This window comes from Vulpes vulpes, chromosome 12 (assembly GCF_048418805.1).
Source record: "Vulpes vulpes isolate BD-2025 chromosome 12, VulVul3, whole genome shotgun sequence".
NCBI lineage: Eukaryota > Metazoa > Chordata > Mammalia > Carnivora > Canidae > Vulpes > Vulpes vulpes.
Window position 1 is genome coordinate 22,756,443 of NC_132791.1, and position 25,636 is coordinate 22,782,078.

The 25,636-nt window shown below is 41.5% G+C and overlaps 1 protein-coding gene and 1 pseudogene across 28 annotated transcripts in view; both read right to left on the reverse strand.

The window, feature by feature from the left end:
• The window catches only part of UNC13B (unc-13 homolog B), a 245,728-nt gene that overhangs the window by 219,663 nt on the left and 429 nt on the right, over positions 1-25,636 (reverse strand). For 6 of the 28 annotated variants that reach the window (XM_072728018.1, XM_072728017.1, XM_072727998.1 and 3 more), the window contains exon 1: positions 9,312-9,692. The exons of 5 other annotated variants lie outside the window; for them this stretch is intronic. Coding sequence is in view for 8 of the 23 variants with exons in the window: in XM_072727998.1 (XP_072584099.1) it covers positions 9,312-9,333 (22 nt within the window). In the remaining 15 variants the exon portion in view is untranslated. Of the gene's footprint in view, positions 1-9,311; positions 9,721-25,636 lie in introns of those variants that run through there. 17 more of the 28 variants (XM_072728007.1, XM_072728014.1, XM_072728012.1 and 14 more) reach the window with 10 other exon arrangements.
• On the reverse strand, positions 17,458-25,552 carry LOC112930810 (Golgi-associated plant pathogenesis-related protein 1 pseudogene; annotated as a pseudogene).

Below are 25,636 nucleotides of genomic sequence, written 5' to 3' on the forward strand. Positions count from 1 at the left end.
GACTACCCAGAGGGAACCCGATGCGGGACTCGATCCCAGGACCCCAGGATCATGACCTGAGCCAAAGGCAGTTGCTCAACCACTGAGCCACCCAGGTGCCCCTTCCCTGACCTTTAATAAAGAAAGTCCATTACGGTGTATAAAACATTACCCAAACTTAAAGAATATTGCTTTGAAAGTTAGAAAAAATAGTGCAGTATCTCCCCACTCCCATAAGAACTTATTCTGCTTATCCTAGGTCAGAGTCAATAGTCCGAATTCTGGCTTTATCTAAGAGAAGATTTTTGTTTTGTTTTTTAACTTTCATTTGCATTTTGTGCAGATTTACCCCTGGACCATTAAGTTTCTGTTTCTTCAGAGATATCATTTTTTCTTCTGTGCAACCTCCTCTCTCACTTTAGGAACAACCTGCTCTTTTCAGTAAGAATCATCTCAATGCAGCAGGGAGAGTTCATGTATGGGTTAACCCTACCATGAGCTCTGTAAGCTCTGCATCTTTGTTTACCAGAGCTTTGTTCACCTGGATGTGCTCAATGACCAGAGAATCTACATTGAAACCCTTAAGTTCAGCATCACTCTCTGCATTTTTAAGCATGTGCAGTAAAAACTCAGCACTCTTTTTAGGCCACAACCCTGTGTCCAGCCCCACTGTTTGGCCTGAGCATATCTACCAACTCCACCTTTCTAGCAATGAAATGACACACATTTCTTCAGTAAAGTGACATTCTTCAGGTACTTGGTGGCTTTTCAGATATGCATACCCTTGATGGCCTGGGCAGTTTCATGTATATTCTTTTTTTTTTTAATTTTTATTTATTTATGATAGTCACAGAGAGAGAGAGAGAGAGAGAGAGAGAGAGAGAGAGAGAGGCAGAGACACAGGCAGAGGGAGAAGCAGGCTCCATGCACCGGGAGCCCGACGTGGGACTCGATCCCCGGTCTCCAGGATCGCGCCCTGGGCCAAAGGCAGGCGCCAAACCGCTGTGCCACCCAGGGATCCCCCAGTTTCATGTATATTCTTAAAGTGAACATGAATACTTGAACCTCTTGATTTGCATGATTTTGTAGGGTTTTCTGAGTCAAGGGAATAGCAAAACATATTCAGAGATCACCTCAGGCTGCTTACAAGAAAAGAAAGACCAATCTAGATTCCTTGGGCTCTTATCTACTATATAGATATATATCATAATCAGGCAGAGAGAAGGTACTCAACAAATATTTACTAATGATAACAGGCCAAACTTTAAACAAATTCACATAGCAAAGTCTGAAATACATAGCACAAGCAAAATAGGATAAAAACTCAGCTTACTGGCCTACAAAGTACAACTTCCAGAAACCCTACTTCTAGAAACTAAGAAATTACAGGATGTACTGCTTTTTAGGAAGAGAACAATTCATAACAATAGCTATCCATGGCAGAGGAAATTGGTCCTTTCCCCATTCACTACTGCCTGGCTCAGACAAGGCACTATCAACTTCCTAACGCCATAGCTAAGTGAAAGGAACCCAACAGCGACTCTGCTTTTAAGGGCAGGGACTACTCCAACCATGATGTAATGGAAATACAGCAGCAAGCAGTTAGCAGAGGCAAGTAACAATTAGGGAAAAAATAAGGTGTGAAAAAAATACTTGACTAACCTGTTCTTATGCCTGAAAATTCTAAAATCATTACTATTCTGGGACACCTGGATGGCTCAATCAGTAGCATACAAATCAATCTCAGGGTTGTGAGTTCAAGCCTTATGTTTGGTGTAGAGATTACTTAAAAATAGATAAAATCTTTAAAAAAAAAAAAAAAAAGGAAGGAAGGAAATGAAAACAATTACTACTCCTGCTTTCCACAGTGGTAGTAAACCAAAATATATCTGAGGTCTTCCTAGCCTAGAATTGACCTACAATCAATGTGTCCTGAAAGTCCATCAGAATTCACTTGCTTTTTTTTATTTTTAAGATTTACTTGAGAGAGGGAGCGCGAGTGAGCACCAGCGGGAGGGAAGGGAAAAGCAGACTCTCCATTAAGCAAGGAGCAAGGAGGCTGAATCCCAGGACCCTGAGATCATGACCTGAGCCAAAGGCAGATGCTTAACCAACTGAGTAACCCGGGCACCCCCAGAATTCACTTGCTAATAGTTTCCCTGTAATATTCTTTGAGTTAGTTAGGTAACTAATAGGTGATGATAAATACAAGCTTTTCTAAGGGCAAGTCAACATAAATGAGTTGGTATAGTTCTCATCACTAGTGACAGTGTTCTGTTTTAAAAACACAATGTTCAACAGGGAAAATAATTTTGCAAGAAAAATTTTGGCAATTATCTTTTTAAGTTTTTGAATTATTTTAGCAAGTGTAACATTAGTTTCAGGTGTACAATATAGTGATTTAGCACTCCCATACATAACCCAGTGCTTATCACAATAAATACAACTCCTTAATCTCATCACCTATTTTACCCATCCCCCCCACCTCCATGCTGGTAACCAACTGTTTTCTATAGTTGAGAGTCTGTTTCTTGGTTTGTCTTTTTTTTTCCCCTTTGCTTGTATGATTTCTTAAATTCCACATTTGAGCGAAATCATATGTCTTACTCTTATTTTGTTTAGCATAATACTCTCTAGCTGCCTCCATATTGTTGCAAATGCCAAGATTTCTTTTTTTTTTATGGCTGAATAATCTTGTGATTGTGTGTATATGTGTGTGCTTGTGGGTGTATACACTACATCTTTATCGATTCATCAATCAATGGACACCTGGGCTGTTTCCATAATTTGGCTATTGTAGATAATGCTGCTATGAACATTGGGCATATGCATCAAGATGGAACACAAAGAAGATTTTTTTAAAGATTTTATTTCTTTATTCATGAGAGAGACAGAGGGAGAGAGAGAGGCAGAGACATAGGCAGAGGAAGAAGCAGGCTCCACTCAGGGAGCCCGATGTGGAACTCCATCCTGGGTCTCCAGGATCAGGCCCTGGGCCAAAGCCGGCACTAAACCACTGAGCCACCCGGGCTGCCCAGATTTTTTTTTTTTTTTTTTTTTTTTTAAGAAGAGTAGGGTGGCTCAGTCGGTTAAGCATCTGCCTTTGGCTCAAGTCATGATTACCAAGGTCCTGGGATCCAACCCACTTTGCTCCCTCCTCAGTGGGGAGTCTGCTCCTCCCTCTCCCTTTACCCCTCCCCCCACTTGTGTTCTCTAATAAACAAAAAATTTTTTTTAAAAAAGGAGTCCATGGAAATCACAGGTCAAACTTACAAAACCTGAGGTCTTTGGTCTTCTTCATAGGCATAAAATATTACCTACTGGTAAGGATCTGCCTCTATAGAGGATGCTGATCTGAGAGATGGTGAGGCATTTGATTTGCTAATGGATCCAGCTGAGTGTAACTATGCCAGGAAAACAGCAATGAGCAAATCACACACAAATCACAGTCTCCAAGCATAACAAAACTACCCACAAGGATGTTCATGGTAGTATTGCTTTAATAGCAAAATGAAAAAAAATATGATTGTCCATCAACATAAAACTGGTTAAATTATGTATGCTTGTAAAATGTAATTCTCTGCAGCTATTAGAAAGAATGAGTTAGGGACACCTGGATGGCTCAGGTCATAATCTCTAAGTCCTGGGATCAAGCTCCACATGGAGCTCCCTGCTCTCTGGAAGTCTGCTTCTCCCTCTCTCTCTCTGCCTTTCCCCCCTTAGTGCTCACATGTACACTGTCTCAAAAAATAAATTTAGATTCACAGAAGCTGACAGGAAAACATTAAATGTTTTAACAAGTTGAATATTATATACATCCAGTCGTAGAATGTGTGTATTCATTTGTAATGAAAATTTCTAGGATATGCAAGAAACAGCAATGAGTAGTTACCTCTTAGAGAACAGAGAATAAGGGAGAGGACCAATTTCTACTTTCACTTCACATCCTAAACTGTATGAATTTCCTATCATGCATATTTATTACATTTACAATTTAAAAAAACAAAGAATGGTATGCCTGGGTGGCTCAGCAGTTGAGCGTCTGCCTTTGGCTCAGGGCATGATCCCAGGGTCCCAGGATCAAGTCCCACACTGGGTTCCCTGCATGGAGCCTGCTTCTCCCTCTGCCTCTCTCTCTGTGCATCTCTCATAAATAAAAATATACATTAAAATGTTAAAAAATAATAAAAACAAAGAACAAAAAAGTTAACCATGGTGTTAAGGGAGTGGTAGGACTATGGTGATTTTTATTTTCCTTTCTAAACTTTCCTTCATTTTGCCAGTTTTCTATAACAATATATTGAGGCACCTGACTGATTTGGTCAGAAAAACATGTCACTCTTGATCTCAGGGTCCTGAGTTTGGAGCCCCAAGTTGGGTGTAGAGATTACTATTAAAAATAATAAAAATAGGGGATCCCTGGGTGGCTCAGCAGTTTAGCGCCTGCCTTTGGCCCAAGGTGCGATCCTGGAGTCCCAGGATCGAGTCCCACGTCAGGCTCCCTGCCTGGAGTCTGCTTCTCCCTCCTCCTGTGTCTCTGCCTCTCTCTATGTCTATCATAAATAAATAAATAAATCTTTAAAACAAATAAATAAATAAACAAAAAAAGACAGTATATTAGCATATATTGCTTTTTATATCCCCAAGACTACTTTTCGGTTTTGATTATTTCATAAGTGTAGTCACTTCTGGTTCAAAGGGTATGGGGGGGCAGCCCCGATGGCGCAGCGGTTTAGCGCCACCTTCAGCCCGGGGTGGGGTCCGGGAGACCCAGGATCGAGGCCCTCGTCGGGCTCCCAGCGTGGAGCTTGCTTCTCTCTGCCTCTCTCTTTCTCTCTCTCTCTCTCTGTATGTGTCTCATGCATAAATAAATAAAATCCTTTAAAAAACAAAAAACAAAGGGTATGGGGGGTGAGGAGGATCCATACATAGCTCAAATTGTCAACACTGTGGCAATTAAGAAATACAGAAAGGGGTGACTGGGTGGCCAGTCAACTGGTGGCTCAGTTGGTTAAGCATCTGCTTCAGCTCATGTCATGATCTCAGGGTCCTAGTATTGAGCCCCATAGCAGGCTCCCTGCTCAGCAGGGGGTCTGCTTTTCCCTCTCCCCTGCTTCCCACCCACCCCCCACCCCCGCCAACTCAGGCCCTCTAATAAAGAAAATCTTAAAAAGAAAAAAAAAAAATAGGGGAAAGACTCAATTCTCAAAATGCTTATAACTTGCTCGGAAAAACTAGTAAAAAATATCAAGACATGGGCAACCAGGTGGCTCAGCGGTTTAGCGCGGCCTTCAGCCCAGGGCCTGATCCTAGAGACCCGGGATCGAGTCCCAGGTCCGCCTCTCTGCACGGAGCCTTTTCTCCCTCTCCCTGTGTCTCTGCCTCTCTCTCTCTCTCTGTGTGTCTCTATGAGTAAATAAATAAAATCTTAAAAAAAAAAAAAATACCAAGACACTAAAAGTTAAAGAAAATCCCTGATTTAGTTTAGTGGAGTTGCTTATGTGGTATTGGCCCCTATGAAAGCAAAAAGATATGAGTATTATGAGGAAAGTTGTGCCAAATTTTTAAAGAAAGACTAAGTGAATTCTGTGAAAGGGTGGTTTCTTAAAATTCATCAAGTCTAACCTCCCACTCAATGCTGACATCTCTTTTAGAACATCCTTACCACTCATTCAGTTTCTACTTAAAATGTCCTAAAACAGGACACCTGGGTGGCTCAGCAGTTGAGCTTCTGCCTTCTGCCCAGGGCATGATCCTGGAGTTCCAGGATGGAGTCCCACCTCAGGCTCCCTACATGGAGGCTGCTTCTCTCTCTGCCTCTCTCTCTATCACTCTGTCCTCTCATGAAAAAAATAAAAAACAAAATCTTAAAAAAAAAAAAAGCCCTTAAAAAAAAAAAAAAAGAAAGAAACCCTGAGTAGTCCATTTCATTTGTTAAGAACAACTAATTTAATATTCTTCCTTACAATAAACTACAATATAGTTTCTTATAATCTTCATTCACTAGTCAACTTGCCCCATTCATTAGGAATGAAATTTTGTGTTTAAGTAATCTCAACACTCAACGTGGGACTCAAACTCACAACCCCAAGATCAAGAGTAACTGACCAACTGAGCCAGCCAGGAACTCCTAAAATGTTTTTTTTTTTTTTTAATAATAATAATAGTAAGATTTTCATCTATTACAATCCTACACTTCTCCTTTTTTTTAAGATTTTATTTATTTATTCATGAGAGACACAGAGAGAAGGCAGAGACATAGGCAGAGGGAGAAGCAGGCTCCCTGCAGAAAGCCAGATGTGGGACCTGATCCCACAATACTCCATCCCGGAACTCCAAGATCACACCCTGAGCCAAAGGCAGACGCTCAACCGCTGAGCCAGAGGCATCCCAATTCTCCCCCTCTGAGAAGAGGCGTCCCAATTCTCCCCCTCTTAAATCACCTCAAAACTAAACCTCTCGGGACACCTGGGTGGCTCAGCAGTTGAGCGTCTGCCTTGAACTCAGGCCGTAATCCTGGAGTTCCAGAATCGAGTCCCGCATCCGGCTCCAGAGCCTGTACAAGACAAGTTGCCAGGCAGTACACAATTCATTGCCAAATTTTAGTGGTACAATTCAAACCATAAGTAATTTATATTTTTTTTTAATTTTTTTTTTAATTATTTATTTACGATAGTCACAGAGAGAGAGAGAGAGGCAGAGACACAGGCAGAGGGAGAAGCAGGCTCCATGCACCGGGAGCCCGACGTGGGATTCGATCCCGGGTCTCCAGGATCGCGCCCTGGGCCAAAGGCAGGCGCCAAACCGCTGCGCCACCCAGGGATCCCCAGTAATTTATATTTAAAGGATTTTAGAGTTTAAGACTGCGTAGGGGAAAAAGATCACTGAGGACAGAACTTAGGAACTTTTCAACCAAAAAAAAGTAGACTGTATGCTAGGAAAAGAATATATTTTTGACAAGCATAAAATTCAAAAAAGAATATTTCAGGGAGTACGAATGCAGAATACTGGTACAGAGGCAGGAACGAGCAGAGTTAGTGCTAGAGCTAAATATCTGTATAAAGATAGGCAAGAATATAGGGCCAAAAATGAGGGCTAGAATCAGACTATTGAAAGCACTTAACCTGTAGGCAATAAGGCATGATTAAAGGGTTAAATCAAGAAACTGACTTCTTGAGATGTTTGGGGATAATTCAATACCAGTTTGCCAGTTTCTACATCAGTTTCTACTACTGTTTGAACTCTGACTACAGGGAAAAAGTTTCTAATTCAATACTACTCCAAGATGAACTGAAATTGAGTTATATAGTATTCTTACACAAGCTTCTCTCATAACATGAACATTCCTAACTCCAAAATATAATGCAGGAATATCATTTTAGAAAGACTTATTTTGATCCATTTCTGTTAAGTTTTCCCAAAATGGATACTTTGCCATTTTATATGAATACTTCTCTCCAAGGTACCTGCTAGTTTCAGTAATTAATCATCTTCAGAATCTCCACTCAAGGGCAGGCAGCCCAGGTGGCTCAGCGGTTTAGCGCTGCCTTCAGCCGTGATCCTGGAGTCCCAGGATCGAGTCCCTCGTCAGGTTCCCTACATGGAGCCTGCTTCTCCCTCTGCCTGTGTCTCTGCATCTTTCTCTCTCTCATGAATGAATAAATAAAATCTTTAAAAAAAAAAAAAAAAAGAATCTCCACTCAAAAGACAATGACCTACTGGTCTCCAGTCCCCCAGGTTCAAAAGAGAGATTCAACTAATACAAAATAAAAAGTGAAAGAGGTTAGCTAAATAACAGAATTTGTAGACAATGAAAGTTGCCCAATATTAGAACAAGTGAAAACAGCAGCAGCTCCTTCTCTGAAATTATTTAAATACAATTAAATAGGAATTTCTGGCTTAATAGTGTTCCTACCTAATAAAGAGTCTTCCATGAGGACTAGCACCATAATACAGTATAGCAGTAGAGATTTAAACTATCCAAGGGGCATTGCAAAACCCAACCTCTCCCAAATCCTGCTACTCAACAGCAGGGATCTAAAGGAATAAATAGATTCCCAGCTGCTAAGAGAAAATGTCTTACTAAAAGCAAAGCAAAATTCTCATTAATGAAAAATCAACCATGAAGAAAAAAATTGTCTCGTAATCCCTAGAAATAGCCAAATCCATTTTGGGTTAATGGAGATTTAACAAAACAGTGGAGGACAACAGTGCAAAACAGTTACCTTTGCCAGCAGCTGGGGGAAACACCCATCAGAGAGATCACAAGTAACAATGCTGCTAATCCACAGAGCCAAAAGAAACATGAACTCTATCCAGTGAAGGGTACCAGGAAAAGGCTAAGGAAAGATAAATTCTCTCCCTCACCATCAAGCCACCTTATCCCATCTTGTTGAACCCTGATATGATAGGCTGTAACTTTAATTTTCCAAGATCAAATTCAATGGGTAATCGAGACCCTGCTTTTTCTGATCAGATAATCTCTAAAATCACAGTCCTCACATGCATTTATTCAAAGCCAGTACTGAGCTTCTCTGTCAGGCACTAAGAATACAAAAACTAGTAAGAAACAGTCTCTACCCTCACAGAGCTTAATGCATACACCTTGCCTCATCTTAAACCCCAAAGCTCTTCCCTTAAAATATCTTCTTAGGTGGGTCAACTGTCCTCAGTGAAAAAGCAATAAAGGCCTTTTACCTACTGTAATAGAAGCTAAAAAATAAATACACGTATAGGTTATACGACTTATGTTCTCCAAAAGGAGAGAAGACAACACACTTTTCCAAGTCGAATATTAGAATAATCTTAGCCTAGACTACAGAGAAGCCGGGAATCAGACAAGCAACAGAGGGTGCAAGCCAAGAAATACACTGGAAGAAGGGATGTGACAGCTGTACCACGTCGCGTTCAAATAACGATAAAAAGAACCTTCTACTAATCCGCCTGCAGTTTCACGGTGCAAGGAAAAGGAAGAAAAGAAAGGGAGACTGCCCGCTGTTGACACCCAACTATTCGCGGTCTCCTAGCTAGTGTACTCTCACTAGAGAAGAGCCCCGGTCACTGTTTAATAGGATCTGGGCCTGCCGGCCAACAACTCTGTCACATGGCCACCGAAATGGAGAGAGGTTAACAGCCCCTCACAGGAGAGTGAGGGAAAACAAGACAGAGTGAAAAGAACCTCCTTAAACGTTTATAAATGAGTTAACACAATCGCCACCGAGGCGCAGAGGAGAAGTGAAGTTTGGAAAAGGTGGTAACCCGACGCCCACTGGATGCGTGTGGGGACCCCTCGGCGACCCCCGCCCCCCCCCGCCCCACGTCCACACACTCACCGCGTACACAGAGCAGCGACATGGCCGAGGCACTCGCGAGCCTCCGTCGCACCCCGCCGCGCCGCCGCACCCGGCGGCTCCCTCTTTCCTCTCAGCAGGTGCCGCGGCTGCTCCCGCTCTCGGCCGCACAGGTCTGAAGGCTCCTCATGGTCCCCGTGGCATGCAGCGTCCCGCCGCTCCCTCGGACCCGCTTCAATCCTCACCGTCTGACCGTGCTCCCAATAGCTGCGAGTACGGGCGGACAGACAGAAGACTGGGCGCGGCACAGCGGCGCCATCGCTGGGAGGCAGGAGCTACCGGGACTACCCCCCTCCTCCCGCTGCACCGGGATCCCGGCGAGCGCCTGGAAGGAGCCAACCCGTGGCGCCCCGCCTCCTAGCCAATCAACTCACGCCCAGTCCGCCGACCCCGCCTCCTACAAGCACGTAAGAGGCGGGGTTTCCTTCCCCTTTCCTTACGTGCAAGAATGAAGGCAGCTCCGCCCACTAATAGGTCTTGGAACGGCGAGGGCGGACTTGCCCTCACCAGTGTGAGGAGGTAACTAAAGTCTTCTGCTCCTCCCACCCAAGAAGATTCTTTTCATTGAAGAATTTCCGTCGGACTTCCTTAGTCTGTCCCTTACAGCTAACGGAGATCCTACCTGTAATAATTTAACAAGATTGTACCACAAGGCAAGCATGTTTTACTCAGCAATTACAGCAAAACAAAGGAAAATAACTGAGTGAGCATGAAGTAAAATGTTTGGAGACTTCAGTTCTCATCTAGACCTTTTTTTCTTTTTAAGATTTTATTTATTTATTTATTTATTTATGAGAAACAGAGAGAGAGAGGCAGAGACACAGGCAGAGGGAGAAGCAGGATCCATGCAGGGAGCCCGACGTGGGACTCGATCCTGAGACTCCAGGATCACGCCCTGGGCTGAAAGCGGCGCTAAACCGCTGAGCCACCTGAGCTGCCCCTAGACTTTTTTTTTTTTTTTCTTGCATGCCATTGTATCTCCAATTACTATAATAGTACCTGGTATGTAAAAATCAGTCCGTTCATATTTACTGAATGAAGGAGAGAGGGAACACAGGTCTTTTAAGCTAGGACTTCTGGTAAGATGACAAATGCACATGTGAGGAACTAAAAAAGACCAGAGCAGAAACCCGGAAGATACATAGTGTATTGTACAGATGCAACATCTCTTCCAAGACACAATTCTACTTTAATTGGCTTGGAGTAAAGCTCAGGAATCCGTTTTAAAAGCTCCCCAGGTGATTCTATTGTGATGCCAGGGCTGAGCACCATTGGAGGAGATGCTTTCGAAGGCCTCATTAGCCCACCTCAGGTTTCAGCATTTGCAAACTCTTGGCCTCATGGGATTCTACCTGCCAGACTGGGAGGGTCAGTCAATCTAACAGGGTCTTTGCTCTCCAAAAGCAAACCTAGCTATCATATGATTTCTTTCACTGGAATGGTTGCAATGAGAGAGTGACACTCCAAATGCAATAGCAAGCAATAGCAAATGCAATGAAAAAGAAAACTTGATCCTTCCAGGTTCATCCAAATTTGGAGCAATACCCTGAGGAAGATTTTGACTAGGACGATTCAGCCAGCTTAGTCAATAGAGATGTTGACCTAAAAATATGAGCATTCTCTGGGCTGCTGGAGGTTGGGCTACCTAGCTGTCCTTTATAAAATTGAGAAAAGCATGAACTTTGAAGCAAATCAGATCCATCTTGTGTATTATCAATTATGTAATAAATTACTCCAAAATTTTGTGGCTTTTTTAAAAAAGATTTATTTATTCATGAGAGACACAGAGAGAGAGGCAAAGACATAAGCAGAGGGAGAAGGAGGTTCCCTGTGGGGAGCCTGATAAAATTTTGTGGCTTAAAACATTTATCATCTCACTGTTTCTGTGGGTCAGGAATCTGAGTATGGCTTGATTGTATCCTCTGTTTCAGGGTTTTTGTTGTTTTTTTTTTTAAGATTTTATTTATAGGGATCCCTGGGTGGCGCAGCGGTTTGGCGCCTGCCTTTGGCCCAGGGCGCGATCCTGGAGACCTGGGATCGAATCCCACATCAAGCTCCCGGTGCATGGAGCCTGCTTCTCCCTCTGCCTGTGTCTCTGCGCCTCTCTCTCTCTCTCTCTCTCTCACTATCATTAAAAAAAAAAAAAAAAGGATTAAAAAAAAAGATTTTATTTATTTATTCATGAGAGACACAGAGAGAGAGGCAGAGACATAGGCAGAGGGAAAAGCAGGCTCCCTGTGAGGAGCCTGATGGGGCACTGGATCCCAGGACCCCGGAATCATGGCTTGAGCCAAAGACAGATACTCAACCACTGAGCCACACAGTTGTCCCAGGTTCAGGGTTTTATACAGACTGCTATCAAAGTGCCAGTTTGACTGTAGAAGGATTCACTTCCAAGTTCACTCATGTGATTGTTGGCAGAACTCAATTCCTCCTAGGCTTTTGGACTGAAAGACTCAGTTCCTTATTAGCTATTGGCTTGTCTCAATTCCTTGTCATTGGGCCTCTGCAGCATGGCTGGTTGCTTCATCAAAGCATGCAAGCTGAGAAGGCAATAATGTCTATTAGCAAAATGGAAGTCACAATCTTTTTAACCTAATCACAGAAGTGACATCCCCTCATTTTTACTGTATTCTATACATCAGAAGCAAGTCACATTCAAGGGATGGGGATTACACAAGGACATTAATACCACCAGAGCTGCTTCATTGGGGCAGCCATCATTGGCCGGCCATCCTAGAAATCTGTCTGCCATATCTGGATTTGAGTTCTAGCTCTGATACTTTGACCTTGGGCAAGCTACATGGCCTCAGTTTCCCAAAGAATAATAATAGAAACTACCTCATAAGATGATTTTGAAGTTTAAATGAGGAACTGCCTTTAAATTATCTAGAACAGGGGATCCCTGGGTGGTGCAGCGGTTTGGCGCCTGCCTTTGGCCCAGGGCGCGATCCCCCACGTCGGGCTCCCAGTGCATGGAGCCTGCTTCTCCCTCTGCCTATATCTCTGCCTCTCTCTCTCTCTCTCTGTGACTATCATTAAAAAAAAAAAAAAAAAAAAAAAAAAAAAAAATTATCTAGAACATAGAAAAATGCCCGATACATGTTTGTTGTTACTTAGGTTGTGGATATGAAGGGAGGAATGTGGCCTGGGAGATACAGGGAAGGTAAGCAGAGCAAGAGTCACTGTCTAAAGGCTATGATGTAGGGGCATCATCTGCCAGTTAAGCATCTGCCTTCAGCTCAGGTCATGATCCCAGGGTCCTGGGATTGAGCTCCAGGTCAGGCTCTCTGCTCAGTAGGGAGCCTGCTTCTCCCTCTGCCTGCTTGTACATAGACTTGCTCTCTCCCTGTCAAATAAACAAATAAAATCATTTAAAAAAAAATAAACAAAAATAAAAGTTGTGATGTAAGCTCTGAAGCATCCCAGTTTCCTAGTCAAAAGTTCAAAGGAGGGATCCCTGGGTGGCGCAGCGGTTTGGCGCCTGCCTTTGGCCCAGGGCGCGATCCTGGAGACCCGGGATCGAATCCCACGTCGGGCTCCCGGTGCATGGAGCCTGCTTCTCCCTCTGCCTATGTCTCTGCCTCTCTCTCTCTCTCTCTCTCTCTCTCTCTCTGTGACTATCATAAATAAATAAAAATTTTAAAAAAAAAGTTCAAAGGAAAAAGGGGAAAAAGGCAATGATGTCTTCTGCCCTCTAGGCACTTGACCAGCACAAGTTCTACTCATCAGCAAGATAAGTGTATCTTCAGAAGCAATTCGAACAGACATAGAAAACCAATCTTCCAGGATGCCTGGGTGGCTCAGTGGTTGAGCATCTGCCTTCAGCTCAGGGCATGATCCTGGAGTCTCGGGATTGAGTCCCACATCGGGCTCCCTGCATGGAGCCTGCTTCTCCCTCTACCTGTGTCTTTGCCTCTCTATCGGTGTCTCTCATGAATAAATAAATAAAATCTTTAAAAAAAATAAATCTTCCATGTCTCACAGTCTTCATTAGTTTTTCCAGTAGAGTACTTGAAAGTTCTTTAGTATTTGAATGGAATTCATACTTAAGGTTTAGCTGTCAGGTAGCTGAGAGCTAGGACTCTGAAATCAGGAAATGAAAAGGAAGGTGGGGGGGATTCAAGGAAAGAATGTAATGAAGAGAACCCAAGAATCTCAAGAGGTTAAGAACAAAATACCAGGTTTGGCTCTGTTGCTGCCTTTTTTGGAGCCCTTAGGCAGAAGAGAAGGAGACCAGATAAGAACCCTCTATCAACTTTATGACTATCTGTAAGCCATGCTCCAAGGCCATTGAAAGTTTTCTCTTCCAGCAAGTTCCTTATCTCTTGGGAAATGTCTCCTAATGCCTCCAAAGAGAAATCTAATATAAATAACTAAATTAACAAATATTTACTAAATATCTTCTAGGTCAGTCTTAATGAGAGGATGCAAAAGTAAACAAAGCACAATTACTATCTGTAAATAGTTTATAAATGATAGGAAAGATCTATGAAAGAAAGAGAAACTAAACGAGGACAGTGAATATGGAACTGAGGAGGAAGAAAAAGGACAATCTCTTTAATACTTTTCAATGTTAAGGAACTAATGTGATAGAACTTGGCACAAAATGACCATGAATATAATAGAGAATAAAAATTTCCTTTCTTTAGCAAACCACTAGAGGGAGAGAGAGAGTTTTAAAGTCAGCTTTACTAAAAGGATGATGCTACAGTTTACTTTGGGGAGAAAGATGTTTCCTTTTGGACACATACATTAAGTTTGAGACTGTCAGGTATATTCTTGCATATAGAACCATTAGACAGATAATGTGGACTTGAACCCTAAGAAGGCAGTCCAAGCTAGAGACAGAGACTTCAATACATTTATTGAGCATCGGGATCTCTGGGTGGCGCAGTGGTTTAGCGCCTGCCTTTGGCCCAGGGCGCGATCCTGGAGACCCGGGATCGAATCCCACGTCGGGCTCCCGGTGCATGGAGCCTGCTTATCCCTCTGCCTATGTCTCTGCCTCTCTCTCTCTCTCTCTCTCTCTGTGTGTGTGACTATCATAAATTAAAAAAAAATTTATTGAGCATCTACCAAGTACTATACATGGTGCTACAAAGAAGAATAAGACAGTCCTTCAAAGAAAGCACAGTCTGGAGATAAACAGCCTATGAAAAGTGCTAATGATCATGTTTAAGAGGAAGAAGTGGGATGTTTGTATATAAACCTGGAGGTTTCAGATTGTTTATACTTAGTAAGTTTTGGGGCATGGTTAACTTAGCAAATACATAATCTTCATTAGGGAAGGGATGTGTGTTTCTATCCAAGACTTGCAAACAAACAAAATTACTGGGTGTTCTTGCAGTTTTAGTACTGAGCAGAGACCAGCAAACTTCTATAAAGGACCATTCAGTAAATACTCAGGTTTTAGGCCAAAAAAAGCAAAATTGAGGCTATTGTATAGGTATTTGTAAACAAGAGAGAAAACAAATTTCCACAAAATTTTAATTAGTACTATTCAAAATAAACCAATAATTATTAAATACAAGTTTTGGTACAATAGGTTTACTAATGAAAGGGATAAAATTCCTTTGGGGAGTATGCATTTTGCTTAGTTGGGTTCCAGCATTATCAGAATCAATTGCAAATGTTCAACTATTAATGTTGATCTGTAATGAGATTTTATGTATCTCATCTGTCTTTTCACACAGATAACTACTGCCAAATACTGCTGTCAGTCCACAAGCATGTGATTCAACTGAGCATATTCATTGCTTGGAAAGCATTTATAGAATTCTGTTAGCTTCTCCTCTGGATATTTGCTCAATTTTTTAAATTAACTTTTTATTTATTTTTAAAGTAATCACGGGTTGCCTAGGTGGCTCAGTCAGTTAAGCATCTGCCTTCGGCTCAGGTCATGGCCCAGGAATCCTGGGACTAGGGCCTGCATTAGGATCCCTGCTTAGCAGGTAGCTTCTCCCTCTCTCTCTCTGTCTGCTACACCCATGCTTGTGCCCACTCTGCACGTGCACTCTTTCTCTATCAAATACATTAGTACAAAATCTTTAAAAACATAAAATAAGGGGATCCCTGGGTAGCTCAGTGGTTTAGCGCCTGCCTTCGGCCTGGGGCGTGATCCTGGAGTCCCAGGATCGAGTTCCGCATCAGACTCCCTGCATGGAGCCTAATTCTCCCTCTGCCTGTGTCTCTGCCTCTCTCTGTGTGTCTCTCATGAATAAATAAATAAAGTCTTTAAAAATAATAATAATAAAATAAAATAAGGGCACCTGGGTAGCTCAGTCTGTTGGACATCTGCCTTCGGCTCAGGTCATGATCCCAGGGTCCAGGGATTGAGCCCCCTCTCAGGTTCTCTACTCAGCGGAGAGCCTGCTTCTCCTTCTCCCTCTGCTATTCCCTCTGCTCATGCTCTCTGGCACACTTTCTCTCTCTTAAATAAAGTCTTTTAAAAATTAAAATAAATAAGGGATCCCTGGGTGGCGCAGCGGTTTGGCGCCTGCCTTTGGCCCAGGGCGCGATCCTGGAGACCTGGGATCGAATCCCACATCGGGCTCCCGGTGCATGGAGCCTGCTTCTCCCTCTGCCTGTGTCTCTGCCTCTCTCTCTCTCTATGTGTGACTATCATAAATAATAATAATAAAAAAATTAAAAAAAAAATTAAAATAAATAAAATAATCTCTATGCCCAACATGGGGCTCAAACTCACAACTCTGAGATCAGGAGTCATGGTATACCAGCCAGGCGCCCCCCCCCCTGCCCAGTTTTTGCTCAAAAACTCGTAATAAAACATTACCAATGCTAAGCCATCAAATTGCTGTGTAGTGGGGCAAATCAAGATATTCAGCTTCTATTTCTGACAAAAAAATAAAAAAATAAAAATAAAACCCAAAAAACTGATGCTGGTTGTGTTTATGAGATTGAATGAAGTCAACTATTGACACTAGGACTTTATTTTTTTTAAAAAAGCTTTTATTTATTTATTCATGAGAGACAGAGAGAGGCAGAGACATAGGCAGAGGGAGAAGCAGGCTCCCAAATATATGACTGGGAGAGAGGGGCAGAGGGATAGAGTCTTCAAGCAGACTCCCCACTGAACATGGAGCCTGATGTGGCTGGATCTCACCACTCATGAGATCATGACTGTCATGATGAGTTGAGTCAACCAACTGAGTCAACTAGGCACCCCGTGAATAACCATACACTTTAAATATATTACATTTTCACAAGACTTGTAAATTTGTTGAACTAAGCCCTTTTTCTGCTCCACATATATTTTTGCCACCATCAATTGTGAAACAATTTAGCAGATTTCAGGTTGTGCTGAATTAATGTTTTCTCAACTTTCTTAAAAACATTTTTACCTGTAATTGTTTCATGCAGATTATTCAGAGAGGCTAATTCTTCAGTGGCTTCAAATTCAGCATTAACTTGTCAAATAACAACTAAACACTATTGGCAACTATGGACTATCAAGAGCCAAGGAAAACCACTTGAAATCATTTGCTTTGGTTTTTTGTTTTGTTTTGTTTTGTTTTTTTGAGTAATCTCTACACCCAGTGTGGGGCTTGAACTCACAACCCTAAGATCAAGAGTTGTGTGCTCTTCTGACTGAGCCAGCCAGATGCCCGTAAAAATAAAATTGTTAAGAAAAAAAGACATTCTCAAATTTTAAATTCTTAAATCTACCAAAAGTAGATTACAATGCATGATCACATAAAATGAACTTCACTTCAAAGCATCACAAACATTAGAATTCAAAAAGCCCAAAGATGGATATTACAAGTAATGTACAAAATAAATTTTCTTAAAAATAATTTTTAAAAGTTTTATAATTGATTTTCCCCCCAAAGTCCAAATAACTGTGGTCTATCTAGATAACCATTAAAGCCTTTATATGACCCTTCCTTTGATAAGATTAAGTTTATGCAGGGGGGCCTGGGTGGTTCAGTTGGTTAAACGTCTGACTCATGATTTCAGCTTAGGTCATGATCTCAGTGTCTTGAAATCCAGCCCTGCATCAGGCTGCATGCTGGGTGTGAAGTCTGCTGAAGATTCTCCCTCTCCCTCTGTCTCTCTTCCCTCTCTCCCCACACCCAACACTTTCTCTAAGAAGAAAAAAAAAAGTTCACGCAGAGCTGTATATCCAAGTGTGTGTACAAGAGACACTCACATGCATCACACACACAAGCACATACATCCAGAGCGGCAGAAACACAGTTGAGTTTTCATTGTTCTGGGCACTTCCTATCCACATTAAGTCTGCCACCTTCCCATTACATTTAACAAATTCCTTCTTTGGAGGCAAGATATTTTCTTCAAAGAGGCCTAGTTGACAACATTCCCTGCTAGGAAGTATCAGGCCACCATGAAGGAAGACCCCTCACTTGCAAGTGCCTTCCCTACTCCCATCTTCTTTGTGTTCTTTGATATCATGGCTGTAAAGTACCCAGTCCTGGAGATGAAGTCAGGCTGGTGAAAGTTGTAGTGCTTGATTTCACTGTACCACCTATCAGCCATCTCCTTTTCTGTCTGATCATAGGAAGCCCATGCCAAGTTCTCTCTCCAAACTGGCTGTGACTGGACTCTAGGCTGGGCTTGAGCATCCTTGGGTTGGCCAGGGCTTCTGAATAATGCTAAGCCTCCTGGTTGATCTTCTTGCAGAGCTTCAGTGCAGGGGGACACCATGCTACTGTTAGCAATTGAGGGTCTTCAGGACCTCATTATTAAACTGTTGGAAGCTGACTTGCTCGTGGCCCACTGGGTGCTTTCCCCAGCTCCCACTGCTGCTGTACTGTGCTTTCTTGCCTGGATCTGGGCTGCTGGAAATCAATTCCTATCTTTATGAACCTGGGCAGATGAGCAAATCCAGGTACCTAGAGGAAGTCAACCTTACTGGCAAAAAGAGGACAGTTGCTGATTCCAAGAGCCAAAACACACAAACGGCCAGGAAAAGGAGTAGAGGATTAGGGGTTAGGGGGTTAGTGGAGGATGTGGTAGAGAGAAGGAACTTGGAATTAACATAGCCCTGCCCAGTGGTCAAGGCACTATAAAAAGCTCTATGGAGCAGACCAAGGCCTGCCTACACCCCAACACATATACACACGAGATCTAGGTGCCCTTGCTCCTTAATCTACTGTTACTCAGGTTCATTTTCCTCCTCAAATTAGTTAATATAGACATGAAATAGAGCCCCAAGTTTCTGTGTACAGCCCATTTTTTCCTTCACAAACTCTAACCTTGCCCATAGATATTTGCTATCTATATATATCAATAGATTCCAAATCTATATATTTAGCTCAGACTGTTCTCATTAGTTTCAGACCCATATGTCCAATAACCCGCTAGATTTCTCTACCTGAAGACTACTCTGGTACCTCAAACTCAACATATAAAATGTTAAAACCATTGAAATATATTAAAATATATGTTCAATTTGTTGACCCATAAATTCCTCTAGGCAAAATTAAATCTCCTTCAATGTTTTGTTTTAAAAGAGCAGTGTACTTAGAGCCGCCAAATTATTATTTTTCCTTTGGGCCTAAAGTGAAAAGATTCCCATAAAGTCCTACAACCTCTTTATTAAATAAAGGAAAGTTAATATTTATTTGTAACAGCAAAAAACTAGAAACAACCTAAATGTTTTTTCTATAAATTTAACACATTTTTTTTAATTAAAGATTTTATTTATTCATGAGAAACACAGAGACACAGGCAGAGGGAGAAGCAGGCTCCCTGAGGGGAGCCCGATAAGGGACTTGATCCCAGGATCCTGGGATCAGGACCCAGGCCAAAGGCAGACACTCAACCACTGAGTTACCCGGGGGTCCCTAGATTTAACACAATCCTAATGAAAATCCTAGTAGATAGGTGTGTGTGTGTGTGTGTGTGTGTGTGAGTGTGTGTGTGAAAATTGATAAGATCTTAAAATTTATACAGAAGGGCACCTGGCTGGCTCAGTCTGGAAAGTATACAGCTTTTTCTCTTTTCTTTTCCTTTTTTCTTTTTTAAGATTTTATTTATTTATTGGCAGAGAGAGAGAACACAAACAGAGGGAGAAGCAGGCAGAGGGAGAGGGATAAGCAGGCGCTCTGAGGAGGAAGGAGCCCAATGTGGGGCTCAATCTGAGGACCTTGGGATCACAACCTGAACTGAAGGCAGATGCTTAACTGACTGAGCCACCCAGGCATCCATTATATAGCTCTTGATCTTAGAGTTTGCCTCCACATTGGATATAGAGTTTGCTTAAAAATTTTTTTAGATGGAAATGGAATGGCCAAGAATAGTCAATATAATCTTTTTTTTAATCTTTATTTTTTTAAAATTTTTATTTATTTATGATAGTCACACAGAGAGAGAGAGAGAGAGAGAGAGAGAGAGAGAGGGAGGCAGAGACATAGGCAGAGGGAGAAGCAGGCTCCATGCACCAGGAGCCCGATGTGGGATTCAGTTCCGGGTCTCCAGGATCGCGCCCTGGGCCAAAGGCAGGCGCTAAACCGCTGCGCCACCCAGGGATCCCTAGTCAATATAATCTTACAATCTTAAAATTGGAGGCCATACACTACTAGATATCAAAATTTATTACAAAATTATAGAAGTGACGAACACTTGTGACAAACACTTGATTTATGAAAAAGGAGATACTATAGAGCACTGGGAATAAAGATTGTTTTGTTGACACAAATCATCCACAACTTGGAAATGCTACAAAGAAGAGTCAGTAGGGCTAGATAAAGCTGATCTTTTTTTTTTTTTTAATTTTTATTTATTTATGATAGTCACAGAGAAAGAGAGAGAGAGGCAGAGACATAGGCAGAGGGAGAAGCAGGCTCCATGCACCGGGAGCCCAACGTGGGATTCGATCCCGAGTCTCCAGGATCGCGCCCTGGGCCAAAGGCAGGCGCTAAACCGCTGCACCACCCAGGGATGCCGATAAAGATGAACTATCAAGGCAATATATTTCTCCTTAACTCATTCTCTATTTATTATTGATTAAAGGCTAAAACTGTGAAGTCACGTGATAACTTACAGATTTTTGTTTGGTAATGATGCAAAGGATTTCTGATGAGTGGAAAAGGTTATGGGGAACCTGGCTGGCTCAATCAGAAGAGCATGCAACTCTTGACTGGGGGTTGGTTGTGAGTTTGAGCCCTATGTTAGATGTAGAGATTACTGAAATAAAGAAATTAATTATTTTTTTTAAAAAGGTGGAGGTGCCTGGGTGGCTCAGTCAGTTAAGTGTCTAAGTCTTGATTTTGGCTCAGGTCATGATCTCAGAGTGCTGAAATTGAGCCCCATGTCAGGCTCTATGCTCAGTGAGGAATCTCTCTCCCCTTCTCTCTTCCTCTCTCCCCGTGCCCCCCCAACTCGTGCTCATGTGCACTCTCTTTCTAAAATAAATAAATAAATAAATCTTAAAAGAAAAGGAAAGGTTATGGTGTTATTATCCTGTAGACATTAACCAGTTTTAACTAACTTTTATCTAACATACCTTTTTCAAATGCCTATAAATACCTGTGATGGTTAATTTTTTGTGTTAACTTGACTAGGCCACAAAGTGCCCAAATATTTGGTCAAACGTTATTCTGGGTGGATGTTTCTGGATGAGATTAACATTTGAATAGACTGAGTAAACCAGATTGCTCTTCCTAGGTGGGTGGGCTTCATCCAATCAGCTGAAGCCTCACTACAACAAAAAGGCTGAGTCAGAGAAAATTTCTCCAGGTGCTCAGTTAGCTGAATTTGTAAGGTATGTGACTTGCTCTCAGGGCTATGGGTTTGAGCTCTATGTTGGCTATAGAAATTACTTAAAAATCTCTAAAAAACAGAGAGAGAAAACATTTCTCTCTGACCGGCCAGTTGTTTCAATTGGGACATTGGTCCTTTATCTTGCCTTTAGAGTCAAACATCAGCTCTTCCTGGGTCTTCAACCTGCTGGCTTTCAGACTATAATCATACTGTCAGCTTTTTATCAGGCCTTTGGATTGGGACTGGAACTATACCATCACCTCTTCTAGGTCTCTAGTTTGCCAACCTGAAAGATCTTGGGACGTGTTAGCCTCCATAATCCTGTAAGGTAATTCCTTATAATAAAATCTCTCCATCTCTATGTATGTGTGTATGCATATATATGCACATATGTGTATGGTTATGTATATATATATGTGCATATATATGCATACATATACACATATTGCCCCCTGCCATACTCTAATACAATACCTAATTTGCTTAGGAGCCTTGGTGTCCATTGAAAGATGAATGGAAAAAAAAAAAAAAAAGAAAGATGAATGGATAAAGAAGATGTGGTTTATGTATACAATGGAATATTACTCAGCCATTAGAAATGACAAATAGGGGATCCCTGGGTGGCGCAGCAGTTTGGCGCCTGCCTTTGGCCCAGGGCGCGATCCTGGAGACCCGGGATCGAATCCCACGTCGGGCTCCCGGTGCATGGAGCCTGCTTCTCCCTCTGCCTGTGTCTCTGCCTCTCTCTCTCTCTCTGTGTGTGTGACTATCATAAATAAATAAAAAAAAAAAAATTAAAAAAAAAAATAGAAATGACAAATAGCTACCATTTCCTTCAACATGGATGGAACTGGAGGGTATTATGCTGAGTGAAGTAAGTCAATCGGAGAAGGACAAACATTATATGGTCTCATTCATTTGGAGAATATAAAAAATAGTGAAAGGGAATAAAGGGGAAAGGAGAAAAAATGAGTAGGAAATATCAGAGAGGGAGACAGAACATGAGAGACTCCTTACTCTGGGAAACGAACAAGGGGTGGTGGAAAGGGAGGTGGGCGGGGGGTGGGAGTGACTGGGTGACCAGCACTGAGGGGGGCACCTGATGGGATGAGCACTGGGTGTTATGCTATATGTTGGCAAATTGAACTCCAATAAAAAAATTAAATTAAAGTAAATTAAAAAAAAAACTAATTTCCTTGAATGCTTATCAAACATGCTTTATCATCTTCCTTATTCCTTCAGTAATGAGTTAAATGAATTTGTCATGCATTCATTCCATATAATTTTTTAAAAAGATTTTATTTATTTATTCATGAGAGACATAGGCAGAGGGAGAAGCAGGATCTTTGCTGGAGATTCGATCCCAGACCCTGGGATCACGCCCTGAACCGCAGGCAGACACTCAACCGCTGAGCCACCCAGGCATCCCTCATTCCATATCCTTATTAGAATCTTGCTTTTAACTTTTTGAAAGTTGTACTTTGATGACGTTTTTTAACAAAAAGTGTTGGATCAGTTCCATAACCATATGGGGAAAAAAAATGAATCTTGACTCCTACTTCACACCATACACAAAATCTATTGTAGATGAGTTATAAAAGGTAAAATAATAAAGGTTCTAGACAATGACATAAGAGAATATATTCATTAACTTGGGATAGGCAAAGACTTCTTTTTTTTTTTTTAAGACTTCTTAAATAGGTATAAAATAAAGTCATTATCCACAAACAATGAAATAAATTGGACTATATTAAAGTTAAGAACTTCTCAGACCACCTAGGTGACTTAGTTGGTTAAGCATCTGGCTTCCCCTCAGGTCATGATCTCAGGGTCCTGGGATCAAGCCCCACATCAGGCTCCCTGCTCAGCAGGGTGTCTGTTTTTCCCTCTTCCTCTGACCTTCCCCCCCTGCTCCTGCTCTCTCTCTCTTTCTCAAATAAATAAATAATTTTTAAAAATAAAGTTAAGAACTTCTGTTTATTGAAAAACACTACTTAGAAAATAAAGAAAGCTACAGAATGGGAAAAGTTATTTGCAATAGATTTCTCTAACAAAATAATCATATGCAGAATATACAAGGAGCTCTTACAAATAGAAAAAAGACAGACAACCAAATATAAAAATGGGCCAAGGGGATCACTGGGTGGCTCAGTGGTTTAATGCCTGCCTCCACCCAGGGCGTGATCCTGGAGACCTGGGATTGAGTCCCACGTGGGGCTCCCTGCATGGAGCCTGCTTCTCCCTCAGCCTGTGTCTCTGCCTCTCTCTGTGTGTCTCTCATGAATAAATAAATAAAATCTTTAAAAAAAGAAAAAAGAAAAATGGGCCAAGGACTTGACCAGGCAAATCACGAATGGTAACCAGTAGGCATACGGAAAGGTGCCCAAATTTACTAGATATCAAGGAAATGCAAACTAAGGCCACAGTGAGATACTTCTGCATATACACTAGAATAGCTGAAATTAAAAAGACTGACAACATCAAGAGTTAGCAAGAAAGTGGAGAAACTAGACTTCACATATATTGTAGCACTGTGAACTGTTGTTACAATCTCTTTGGAAAAAATATTGGCAATATCTATTGAAGCTGAACATATACATGCCCTATTACTCAGTACTTCTAAGTATACATCCAATAAAAATACATGTACATCAGTCAATAAATTTATTTTTTTTAATGTAGAGGAAAAATAAATACCAATTTGGAATAGTGGTTACTGCTGGAGAGAGAAGATGAGAAGCAAAGAAGAGAATGGAATGAGATTAGGAAGGACTATATATAAAAGCTCAACTTATCTGAAATATTAATTTTCTTGAGAATTTAAAGCAAATGTGGTAAAATATTAATATTTGATAAAGCTGTGTGAAAAGAATGTGGGTGTTTGTTATAGTATTCTTTATAACTTTCTCTATGCCTAACATATTTCATAAAGAATTTTATTTATTTCCTTTAATTTTATTTTTTTTATGTGAGCTTTATACCCAACATTGGGCTTGAACTCCTGGCCCTGAGATCAAGAGTTAATATGCTCTACCAACTGAGCCCCTCATAAAGACATTTTTTAAATCTTGTAGAATACTCAGAGAATGTTTAAGAGCCATTGATTTAAAATAAAAACTTGTAATATGAATATACAATGTAATACCAATATTGTGTATATAAATATACTACATACACACACACATAGGTTGATATGATGTGATAAAACTGGCACTTTGAGCACCTGGGTGGCTCAGTTGGTTAAGCGCCTGCTATCGCCTCAGGTCATGATCCTGGAACGCCAGGATCCAAGTTCCAGGATCCAGCCCTGTGACCAACAGCTCCCTGCTCAGCAGGGAATCTGCTTCTCCTTCTCCCTCTGTCCTCCCAGCTCATGTTCTCTCTCACTTGCTCACTCTCTCTCAAATAAATAAACAAAATATTTTTAAAGGAACGAAAGAGATACAGAAAGAAAGAAAAGAAAGAAAGAAGCTGGCACTTTAACTCATGAGTCTTCCTTCCCAAAACCCATAACCCCAGTCTAATCATGAGAAACACATCGGACAAATCCTACTGAAAGATATTCTGTAAAACATCCTATGGTAAAACCATCAATGCCATTGAAAACAAGGAAATCTGAAAAAATGTTACAGTCAAGACAAGTTTAAGGAGACATGACAACTAAATGCAATGTGCTATCCTGGATGGGATGCTGGAACAGAAAACTGGCATAAGGAAAAACTAAGGAAATTTCATCAAGGTATGGACTTTAGTTAATGATAATGTATCATTTAAAGTCAAGTAATTTAGCCAAATTCATACAGCTAGTAAATATCCAATACCCAAAGTTCAGAGGCCTATGCTTTTTCCACTACTCCAAACCCTTCCACCTTTACTCTCTGTAGGATTATCAAGCTATTTGACAACTTAAACAAGTTCCTTGAGGATAGAGAAAAACTTTTTTTTTCTTTGCATATCACTGGTGTTCAGTAAACCAGCTTAAGTTAACTACTTACCGAAAAAAAAAAAAAAGTCCCAGAAACCTAAAGAATCTGAGACTTTCAGAGAACTTTATCAGGTTTGATCCACAATCTATATCGCCAGCTCCACGGAGAGAGGCCGGATAGACCCTGGACTCAAAGCCCTTCAGTTCTGCAAGGGTCCTGTGCTGCCATCTACAGGTAGCTGGTGAGCGCTGACTTTCCCTGCAGTATCTCGGGAAATAGTGAGGCGAGTGTAAATCGGAGAGAAGACTCAAGCGCTAATTAAATTACAGAACATTTGTAACTGTCACATAGTTCACTTGACATTTGTACAAAGCAAAGGCCCTACTTCTCTCCGGCGATTGCAGGCTCTTCTACCTCTGTATTAACACGTACGCTCCTAAAATTCACAGAATTCCTTACTGACCCACCACCTTCCAAAGGTACAGATCTGGCTGTCATTGCCCATCTCCCAGAACTCAGATTCTCCTGCACAGCGTAGGCTGCAGACATTTGCTCGACCTCACAGACTTGAGACCCTAACAACCAGATTCTCGCATCTTCACAGACCCCTGAGACTCCTCGCACTACCTTGCA